Raw genomic sequence first — 11,045 nt, 5'->3', positions numbered from 1 at the left:
CCTGAGGTGTAACATCCCTCTGTAAAATGGCGTAGAACTGCGGCATGTTCTGATCATGGAACAATATTATGAGCTAAGGTGAATTTTTTCGCAGCCTAGGCTGACTTTTGCACAAGTACTGGAGTCAGAAAGGTCGCCAGGATTCGCTCCTCATTTATGACCTAAGGTATGATCTCCCTCCGTAAAATACTCTAAAGCCGCGGCAGGTTCTCATCTCGGACAAATCCTGAGGTATAAATTGTGCAGCTCCATCAGGTAGATTCGAGAAGTTTGCTGAGATTCATGCTCAGACTCAAGCTCGTCGTCTTCTTACTCCATAACAGGCACAACCCCTCTGTCGGTTGTTCTAAATTCTTGGCAGGTTGTTATCAATAGCGATCCCCCGCGCTAGTACGCTTATATCTCTACGAGGTGTGCAAGCAAATCGAATTGCAGTCGACGAGGAGCTCCGTCCGCTTTCATCGTAGCGAAAATAACGGCCAGTAGTATTTTGTGATTCTCGTCAGGTTTGTATAATGTTCTCGACTTGGAAAGGTCAAACCTGCACACAGGTCTACATAATGAATGCGATCACGACGTGATGCTATTCCTTCCGGTACAATCGGCCCCTCACAGAAGTCGGCACTTTCACCAAACTTGTATTTCTAGCTACTTGATCACAACATTCTTAACATGGATGACAATCTAATACAACTCATTACGAGGTTGAATGACAATGACTGAAGTAGAATTGAATGAGATAGTTGAAAGCGCCGAAATCATCTACCAATATGTGCCGTGACGGGGGTTTCAAATATAGCACGCTGCTATAGGTGCATTCTGCGCTGTCAATGTACATAATGGTCCCCATGGTGGTCCCATTGTATTTACATGGTCCAAGCTGACGTTCAAGTCTCATACAGCACTAAAATTTGGTCTGTACTTGCTCGTTCACTGCTCTTCCTTCGAGCTCACTTTTGAAACCGTAACATGCTCACGTGAATTTCTGGGGTGCCGAATATTGCGGATAGTACTAGCTATATACTGGTGCTCTTTATTTTATTGCCACGCTGTCTCGTAATGATCCACTGGCACAACCGTGTTTCGAGTTAGCATCTCACGTTATATCAACGCCAGCTATCATGGGTGTTACTGCGCGATACGATTGTATTAGGCACCGCAAAGAGTACTGACAGCTGATTCCTCTTTAAATTTGAGTGACCGGTGTACTACATATGTAGCTCAATGCCGATGGATACCTTCATATTCTCTCATCGACTTTTCTCATGTCGTCCTCCCAGCAGTTTTCTCTTCTCAATTCATTGCCGTCCACCCTAGAGCCGCAATGGCCTCAGGCTAACGAATCACTCATATTGGAACCATTTACATATATTACATCTAAGCCCGGTGAAGACATCCGCACATTGCTCATCGAGGCTTTCAACATATGGCTTGCCGTCCCTAGCCACCAACTCCAGGTCATAGACCGTGTCGTTCAAATGCTACATAATGCGAGCTTAATGCTCGATGACATAGAGGACGATGCGCAGTTGCGAAGGGGACAGCCTGTCGCGCACAAGATATACGGCGTCCCGCAAACTATCAACACCGCGAACTACGTATATTTCTTAGCTTATAAAGAGCTCTCGAAGCTGAGGAGGCCGGGCGGGAGCGAGGACGGGGATGTGGTGAGGGTGGTGGGCAACAGCGATTTGGATTTGATAGTCACGCAGGAGCTTCTAAGTTTACACCGCGGGCAGGGGATGGAGATCTTGTGGCGAGATTTGTTACAGTGTCCGACGGAGGAAGAGTATATTTCTATGGTCAATAACAGTATGTCCAGGTCCCTTTTCAGCACACTCAACACTAACTTACTGTGCTCAGAAACGGGAAGTGGATTTAGGATAGCTATTAAGTTGATGATGGCGCACGCAACGAAGAACATCGACATGTGAGTGTTGTCCCCCTATGCATGTTTCATAATTAGTTACTCATGACATCCTCAGCGATTTCGTCCCTCTGGTAAATATTTTCGGAGTGTATGTCCAGATACGGGATGACTACATGAACTTGCAAAGCACAGAGGTAAGCTTGCATGGTGTGTTATTCTTACCAGAAGAAAGAACTCGACACGCTTTAAAGCACAGCGACAACAAGAGCTTTGCCGAAGATCTTACAGAAGGCAAATTCTCCTTCCCAATCGTCCATGGAGTACGTGCGGATGAACAGAATCGAGTTGTTATGAGTGCGTAGATAATACTGATGTGCATGAATTGATTAACCGCTATCATTCAGACGTACTACAAAAACGTCCCACGACACCAACCCTGAAGCATCACACAGTTGACTACCTCCGCACACAGACAAAGTCGTTTGACTACACGCTCGCGGTGATGAGCAGCTTGGAGCGGCAGGTCTGTTTGTCTTCTGTGCCTACACACTTCCTGCTGAGTTTTACGTCTAGGTCCGGGAGGAGATTGCACGCCTTGGCGGGAATCCTCAGCTTGAGAAGATATTGGATGCCCTGCATGTAGAACATGATTTACATGATTTGGGTGGGTGTGTAGATGAAGGAATTGTACCTTGAATCGACAATGAATGTTGGACTCGTGGAGTTTCGACGTTATCTGGGGGCACAGGCGGCTCTGCTCGGGGCTGCATTAGTAAGCAAATGTACTTAAAAGTCGAGAAATTTACGCCTCGGCCCAGCGATCTTGATCGCGCTTACAGACTTATCAATCGTTCAGTCGCGTCAGTCCCGAACTCCGTTACTCCGCATGATCACCTAGCTCATTCAAGTTGTGTATCGACTTTGACATAACAATGGGGAAGGGGCCGCAGTTTCCCCTCAAATTTTGAGTTCAACCATTATTTCCCCATACACAGCTTATTTGAAGCGAAGGATGGTCGCAGACCGCTGGAGGTGAAACATGGCACAGTGATACAATTCGTAGGGAAATATGACCATTGGCAATTAATTATGAATCTAATTGTATTCTTGGTGCAACTTTTAGACCAAAACACGGCCATGATTCGGAAAGAGCTGCTTTGCGGCACATGATCAAGACAGCAGAGATCTTATCGTCTTCCACGAGCAATACAATTGCGAATGAGTACTTCTAACACACTCCAAACAAATTTCAAATGATCAATTTTATAATCGCCTCCACTTCGGAAGTCGTGGGCTCACGATCTACATGGCCAGGGTGCCGCATGGAGCTGGTGCGGGGGTGCATTTTTTCCAGCGGTGCATTATGCCACAATTGGCTACTCAGCGATTTACACGGGTAAGTAATCCAAGTCGCCACCTCATCAAATGAAATCGATAAAAGAAACATTGGGTTTGAAAGCGGCAAACTCACCGCTGAATGAGCGGCGGAGCACCGCTCTGGCCAAACGACTCGGAGCGGTAACCAATATGATGGTTTGACTTGCCAATGCATATGTTGGTCACGCAGTGACAGCTGGTATAACAATGGCCATTGATACTAGGATGTTGCTGATCCAGTTTTTCTTCCGCCGTATACCTTACTTGAGATGCCTTCTCAAACAAGAGCATTGTTCGAGCTCACCAGACTCCACTGGTTTCCAGTAGGGTGCGACTTTATGTTCTGGCCTTTCGGTGAGATGGAAAATGGAAGATGATGCAGCGTGCTTGTTATTTAACCATGATTTGTGACATCGTGTCTAGGTTGGGCCTTCCTGTCTGCAGCCTATCGTCTGGCGTTACCAGTGAACGAAGTCATCAGGACTACTTCATTTTTTGCATTGCTGGCCATACTGGTGCATAGCGCAGGCTGTGTTCTAAATGACATGCTTGATTGCGATCTTGATCGCAAAGTCGGTAGGTCTTAGTCCAACCCCGATTGTGATTTCTTGACATGTCCGATGCGGGATAGAACGCTCGCGAGGTCGACCGATCGCATCAGGAGTCGTCAGTACGACAAAGGCTTCAATGCTTCTGTCTGTTCTCATTACCGCCCTTTTCTACTTGTTTTCTACTTGTGGCACCAAAGCGTGAGTGGATCACTCAAGAAATGTCGAAACTTCTCTGAGAGACTATTCAAGTTTCACACTCGGCGTCGTTGCATTCCCCGTTTGCATCGCGACGTATCCGCTGATGAAGCGTTGGATGAATTGGCCTTCTTTGTTCCTCGGTATGACTTTACGTTGCATGGAAAAGCATTCCCCCTTATCTTGTTTTTAAGGTTTTGCTTCTAGCTGGGCCGTCCCAGGAACGTGGGTTGCAATGACTGACAATTATAATTGGGGTATAATCTTAAACATAGCAATTGCGTCGTGCTGGTGGGTGCCAAGGAAGGCAACTTTCGTTCAGTCATACTGATGATGCTTCCTTAGCTGGACTTGTATCTACGATACCATTTACGCATGCCAGGTGGCCATTTGAAATATTCTTCCACTCAGAGGCATGTGCTGATCATATTTCTCAGGACATAAAGGATGATGAGAAGGCCGGAATCAAATCCATGCCAGTTCATCTGGGCAAAGCCATTCGTCCTGTATTGACTTTATTCGATGCAACCTTCTTTGTATGTCTTTTGTGGGCTGGTTACTTGAACAACCAGCGCCTTCCGTTCTATATGATGAGTGTCCTTACCCCGTTTCTCCTGTGTCTCTGGCACATATGGTCTTTTGATCATAACGATCCAGGAGACTGCTGGAAAAAATTCACGGTGCGTCTAGCTGCCATAGCCATGTACCATAATTTTGATATGCATGGTACTCCAGGCCGGTCGCCACGGCGGGGCGATGGTTTGCGTTGGATTGATCGTTGATCACCACTTCAAACTCTTGTCCAACGCTGGTTGAAAATACAATTTCATTCATTTTTGCTGAGCTCTTTGTACATGATTATCGATTATCCTTTGGAATTCAGTGAGGATTTATGTAATTGCAACAGATGTAATACTCGCTCACCGCCAATGGTACAGTCACCTGGTGTTTAATCGCTACTAACACACGAGAATTTGACATATCTTTGAATGTATCTCCGTGCGCAAGTTGACAATGATCATGACCCAGAAGTTCAAGGGTTGCCCTGTCCGAAAACTCATGTCCGACCACTCTGGGGACAAAATCGTGAAAACCGCTTTTTCAAACGTGACTACTGATCGGCGTCCATCGAGAGCGGTGATGACAACCGCCTCAAACGTTTTATAACATGATCGTACCTGCGCAGTTTGCAGCTACCTCGCTACAAAGGAAGTCGATCAAGACATTCTATCCGCACCCATCGCGGAAATGAAAGCATCTTCCGCTTTTTGAAGTTGATCGGTCATTCCAAGGGTCAGACTTACGTGGAATCACGAAAAAAGAATGATCTTCTTGGGTATGGAGTCTGAACACAGGTTCATTGTTCACCCCAGCCTACCATCCTCGGTTGCCGAGAATTATTGGTTCATCCGGCACTTCCCTGACAAAATACGCCCCTCCTATCAAGTATATCGTGCGCTCTCGCATTCGATCACGGACAGTGAGATAGCTTGCGTTCAAATTGAAGGTGTTACTCGTCTTAAAGACCATAAACATCTCAGCCATCTGCTTGGTACGTTTGGAACGCGGGAGGATAAGATTGGTGAAGCGTGCATGGCTTGATAGCTGTGGAAGTCAACCAGCATCCTGTCGTCCTCAGTCTCGAAGACATGACAGGACATTGAGCAAGTTACTTGAAGTCTGAGTCTCCGTGAAAGCCTTAGAACGAATGTAGATTGGTGACGGACGGCCAACAGCATCGTCGACTGGACTCTGGAGTAGTAAGCTAGAGAGGGTAGACAGAGGTGTTATGCCAAGTGCCAGTGGCTTCGTTGAAGATATCGATATGATTAATATTGATTGAGGTTCAGTGAGTTCATCAGAGTGGGATATTGACGCACTTTCGAGCATCAGGAGGTGTAGCCTCGATCGTACGGTGTTGTTATGACTAGTACGCTGTGTTGTGTGATCACTACTCGAGTAGACTCTCGAGTGACTCGCTCTGTTTACATAATTGTAGACATTTGTCTATTTCTTAAATGCTTCCAGTCTCGCCCATTCACCCATTGGGCTACCATCCTCACCGACGATACCTCTCTGCGAGTAGGCGCTCGCAGGTGACGGAGAAGATGACCGGTTATACCCAGAATACTGCTGTTGTGGGTAGACGGGAGGAGTCTGCGGGGGTGATGGGTGATGATGTTGGTGGTGGGCAGACTGAAAACTGGACACGCACCCCCAAATTAGAAGAGCAATTAAAATGGCAGACATCAGCAAAACCCTCCTGGGCTAAATATACGTGATTATCAAAAATTATTCACTAATTTCTCAAAAAATGTCTGATTAGAAGGATCACATGGATTATGTTACCCCAAATAACTTTGACAGAATTAGTTACAATCATTAGTTATTTGACAAATTTGTCGTGCATTTGAGAGACCATCCATTCAAATTTCAAACTTAGAAGAGCATCATTCACAAATCTAAACACCATCAGACAACATTACACGAATGAATTAGTCTTATTATCAGAAAATGGTATGTAAAGTAGCAACACAGCTAGTAATGACCGACATGGACACTTGTATCAATCAGCGCTCTCGACAAATCAAATAGGTACACAAAACGAAAGGAGTATAGCCGCTACTAATCTGAGTCATCCTTCATCCCATTGAGGTCCAGCAGTTCAAAGGCAAATCGGTGAAGAACCGCCACCCGTTAGCGTTTCAATATTTCCGCAAGTGCTCGTCATAGAAGCTGTACACCTGTGTGATTTGCTGAGACTCGCAGTTTCCCTGTAGAATTGTAATGCGGTCGCGATACCGTAACCTGAGTGCCACAAGCAAAGTCACTGTTTTGACAGAGCAGGTTACAAGAATAAACAGGAACACACAAATTGACCATGAATATCCCCACACACAGTTACTGGGCATCATATGCTCCAGTAGCTGTAGAGACTTATTTTGAGCGAGGAGACACGTGCACTAGGAGAACAAATGTATATCTCAGTTTCTAGTAAGAACTCATTGTATGAGCTTAAGCACCTAGGAGAACAAATGTATCTAAGTCTCGTTAGTACTGTATAACGTGCGTGATGAACATAAACAGCTTACATCTCAGTTTCTAGTAAGAACTGAGATGCGAGGATGAATCTACTTGAAGATATATAGTGTTTAGCATAGAAATGCGATATTGAGAAAATAAACTTGGTAATATGGACTGAGTACGAGCCGACGTCATGCGTCGCTCGCTCGTCCTCTTTTGGCTGCGCTTGTACCTCTCTTATTCTCCCCCTGACGCAATCGAACTCGGATCTTTCAGCCTCTGCTATCGATACGTCGGCGTTCGACACTCCCCCTCGAGTGCAAGCCAAACTCATTCGTCCTCAGAGCTTCTGGATACTGTGGGCACGGCAACGGCTTTGTAAACGCATCAGCTAGGTTATCCTCAGAGGGACAATAGGTGACGGTGAACGTTCCCTTCTTGATGTGGGTGCGAATGAAATGGTATCGTAAGTCGATGTGTTTGGTCCGCGATTGGAACTTATTGTTGGACGCGAGCGCTATAGCCGCCTGATTATCACAATAGACAGGCGTGGGGGTGATGGGGACATCGTAGAGTTCGTGGATCAGGAGTTGGAGGTAGAGTATCTCCTGGGCGACAGTGGTGAGTGTGATATATTCGGCCTCAGCAGTGGATAGGGCAATTAGGGATTGCTTACGCGCTGCTCCATGCTATAGGGCCACCAGTTCAAGAGTAAAACGTACCCGGACATGGAGTGGCAATGGGGCTGTGACAGCCCAGTCAGCGTCTACATATGCCTCTAAGCCTGCCTCTGTGGTTCCAAGGGTGAGACCGAAATCTGCTGTTGCCTTTAGGTAGCACATGACGTGCTTACTTGCCTCCCAGTGAGCCCGTCCCGGATTTCGCATAAATTGCGATAGAGTTGCGACGGAGAACGTGATGTCGGGTCTAGTGCTGGTGGCAGTGTACATGAGGGAGCCTATGGCTCATTGGTATGGGACGTCGTGCATGTCTGTGTGTTCCGGTAGAGTCGACAGGGATTGGTCTATGGAGAGCTGGGCACCTGTGTCCATAGGCGTCTGGGCGGGCTTCGCGTCAGTGAGGTGGAACCGGTCGAGTACAGTGTGGACGTAGGCTTTCTGCGACAGTGTCAAGGTGCGCGCATTGCGATCTCAGATTACCTTTAGACCAAAGAGCCATGCGAGCTCGCCTAGGTCAGTGATCTCGAAATGTTTGCGCAGCTGACCTTTGAAACGCTCTATGTCACGCAGGTTGCGCGATGTAACGGCCATGTTGTCGACCGAAACAGTGATGACAGTGTGCTCGTCGTTGGTGCACTTGTAGAACACGGCTTGGTCCACCTGTGAATGGGTAAATCCTATCTTGAGGAATACTCCAGCCAGCTCTTCTGCCCACTCATATCCTGCCTGTTTTAGGCCCGGTAAACTCCTCCACAGCTTCAAGATCTTCTCCTTGTCTCCTTCCTTCAAGTATCCAGGCAGCGCTCGCATGTAAACCTCTTCTTTAAGGTCAGCGTACAAATATGCGCTCTTGATATCTACCTGATGGATTTCCCAGTTGCGTTGGGCTGCCATAGCCAGAACGGTGCATATGGTGGACATGTTGGAGGTGGGCGCAAAAGTCTCGAAGTAGTCGATTCCGTGTTGCTGCTGCTGTCCATTGGCCACTGAGGTGTGCGTGGAGCTTGAGCTTCTGTCTGTCCGGTCTGTGTTTTGTCACCAGAATGAAATGACAAGGTATGACATTGACGCCACGAGGTGTGTTCATGATTTCCCAGGTTCCAAGCTTCTCCAGCTGACTAATCTCATAGTCTATTGCTTCCTGCCACTCTACTCCGTCTGGGCCGTTCAATGCTTGCTGCAGCATTGGCTCTTTCTCTGCTGCTGCCATCGCAAGGTAAGGACTCTCTTCATCGACCAGATCTGATTCTTCTTCTTCCAGGATACTGTGGAGGGCAATGGACGCCTTCTCTCCATGGTGAAGAGTGGCATAATAGCCAATGGGTGGTCTGGCGCGCGTTTGGCATTCTGGAGCTGGCTGGGTGAGCGGTGTTACCTGTTCGGTTGGGCGAGATGGGGGTGTGAGCGGTGTTACCTGTCCGGTTGGGTGAGATTTGGTGCTCATAGGTGCATTGCTGTTTGTGGCGCTCTGTGTGGTGTTCTGGACGGATACTGGAGGTGATACTGGAGGTCCTGACTCCCCCTTGTCCAGAACATCATTAGCCACCACACCTGGAACAAAACTAATGTTCCTTTCCACAGACACCCTCCATTTCTCCGGCCAATATATCCAGTAACCTTTACTCTGCTCATCGATGCCAATGAAGATGGCCTCCACGGCTCTCGGCTCAAGCTTGCCCACATCCAGGAGGTGAATGAACACCTTCGCCTCGAACTCATGCGCAGATGCCAGGCTTGGCTTCACGCCATGTACCAGGTCGTGTGGGGTATGGCCTGGAGTGGCCCTAGACAGTACACAGTTTTTCAACCATACGGCATAGTTAATAGCCTCGGCCCACAGGAACTTAGGCAAATCCTGCCCCAGAAGCATAGCTCTGGCCGCACTCACTAGGGTGTGATTGAGATGCTCCGCGACTCCGTTCTGCTGGGGTGAATCGTGTACAGTAAGCTGACATTCTATGCCGTGGTCCTTCAGGTACTTATTGAACTCAGCACTCAGGTATTCTCCTCCCCGGTCAGAACAGCAGTTTACGGATCCGGGCATTGGGAGTTTGACGGGTGATGTTCGCCTCATAGTGCTTGAACGCTGTGAGTGCTTCGTTTTTCAACTTCAAGAACTGAACCTTGGTCTGACGTGAGAAATCATCGGTGAAGGTGATATAGTAGGTGCATCCGCCTAAGCTCGTTGTCTGCGCTGGGCCCCAGAGGTCCGTATGGACCACTTCCATGTAAGTAGCTGCCCTATTCTGTGTTTTCGTCCGGAAAGGGCTGATGTGTTGCTTTGCCTTGGTGCAGACATCACAAAACTCGGGGACTGATGCAGGGTCTATTTCAAGGCCTTTTACTAATCCTTTTTCGACCATATGCTTCACAGCAGTCTGGGAGACGTGTCCAAGGATATGATGAGCCTTCGCAAATGGTGAGCTTCCTTTTCGTGACATTCGCATAGTGCTTCTTTACTGATGCGATGGTGTACAGTCCCTCAATCTGAGGGATTTCGGCTATCACCTTCCGTTTGGGTCCCGCAGACAGCACCTTGCACATTTTCCCTTTGAAATGGACCACCAAACCGGCAGCTGTGATGCGGTTGGTAGAGACGAGGGTAAACACCATCTTAGGGGCATAGAGGGTGTTTCGCAGAGTGACGGTAGTGCGTTTCTCTCCCAGCGGTAGGTGGAGTTTCACGTCACCTCTCCCTATGGCACTAACTTTTGAACCATCTGCAGTCTGAACATCCTGAGGTGTTATAGCGACGAAGTTCTTGAACTTTGAGCGATCCGGGCAGAAATGTGCAGTGGCACCAGAGTCCATTATGGCCCCTCGGTGCTCTGTAGGTACATTAAGTCCTTCTGCAACGTTCGCAAGATCTGACATTGCGAATGCGAAGTTCTCTGCATTCCCAGGTTCGGTTGCAGCATTAGCTGCTTGCTTAGACAGCCAGTTACCCCTGTTCCATCTCTGGTTAGGCCCTTGGCCTTCTTTTCTGCCACCTGCCCTCCAGCAGTCTGCTTTATAGTGACCTTTTCGGTCGCAGTTGATGCAGTGAACATCCTGGGTCTTCTGGTTCGAGCTTCCTGCTGTGCGAGAGCGTTCCTGACCTGACTTGGTTGCCGACAGCGCAACATCCTTGCCCTTCTTTGAAGGACGCCGTTCAGTGAGCTGTCTATGCTCAAACTCTTCGGTGATGATGCTGATAAGTTCGTTGGGGGTAAGCGGGCTTTTCATTATCTTTGCAGCGGCGCTGATGGATGATAATAGAGGGCGATACGATTCGGGCAAAGATCCCAGAATAATGGCATGGAAATTGGTATCGACAAGGACTACCCCCATACTGGCCAAGGATTCGCG

The 11,045-nt window shown here is 47.9% G+C and overlaps 2 protein-coding genes across 2 annotated transcripts; both read left to right on the top strand.

Moving 5' to 3' along the window:
- Nucleotides 1-1,265: 1,265 nt before the first annotated feature.
- Nucleotides 1,266-2,566, top strand: F5891DRAFT_947511 (isoprenoid synthase domain-containing protein; the record flags this gene model as incomplete). Its single annotated transcript, XM_041374748.1, has 6 exons — nucleotides 1,266-1,812; nucleotides 1,864-1,930; nucleotides 1,986-2,064; nucleotides 2,122-2,224; nucleotides 2,275-2,393; nucleotides 2,444-2,566. 6 exons carry the CDS (start codon nucleotides 1,266-1,268, stop codon nucleotides 2,564-2,566), a joined length of 1,038 nt encoding a protein of 345 aa, XP_041229003.1.
- Nucleotides 2,567-3,434: 868 nt separating this feature from the next.
- On the top strand, nucleotides 3,435-5,011 carry F5891DRAFT_100797 (UbiA prenyltransferase family). The gene is made up of 8 exons (XM_041360514.1): nucleotides 3,435-3,601; nucleotides 3,671-3,823; nucleotides 3,879-3,996; nucleotides 4,048-4,136; nucleotides 4,188-4,284; nucleotides 4,339-4,375; nucleotides 4,431-4,673; nucleotides 4,729-5,011. Exons 1-8 carry the CDS (start codon nucleotides 3,517-3,519, stop codon nucleotides 4,807-4,809), a joined length of 903 nt encoding a protein of 300 aa, XP_041229002.1. The 5' UTR covers nucleotides 3,435-3,516; the 3' UTR covers nucleotides 4,810-5,011.
- The last annotated feature ends 6,034 nt before the right edge of the window (nucleotides 5,012-11,045 follow it).

The sequence above is a fragment of the Suillus fuscotomentosus genome, assembly GCF_016647785.1.
Source record: "Suillus fuscotomentosus strain FC203 chromosome Unknown F5891scaffold_13, whole genome shotgun sequence".
In the NCBI taxonomy this organism is placed as follows: Eukaryota; Fungi; Basidiomycota; class Agaricomycetes; order Boletales; family Suillaceae; genus Suillus; species Suillus fuscotomentosus.
This window is presented reverse-complemented; position numbering and strand designations above follow the sequence as displayed.

Excerpts from the sequence above, each read along its gene's own strand:
- F5891DRAFT_100797 (XM_041360514.1), top strand. The coding sequence starts at position 3,517 with ATGCCTTCTCAAACAAGAGCATTGTTCGAGCTCACCAGACTCCACTGG. Across the intron at positions 3,997-4,047 it reads TCTACTTGTGGCACCAAAGC|TTTCACACTCGGCGTCGTTG; the intron begins GTGAGTGGATCA and ends AGACTATTCAAG. Across the intron at positions 4,674-4,728 it reads ACTGCTGGAAAAAATTCACG|GCCGGTCGCCACGGCGGGGC; the intron begins GTGCGTCTAGCT and ends ATGGTACTCCAG.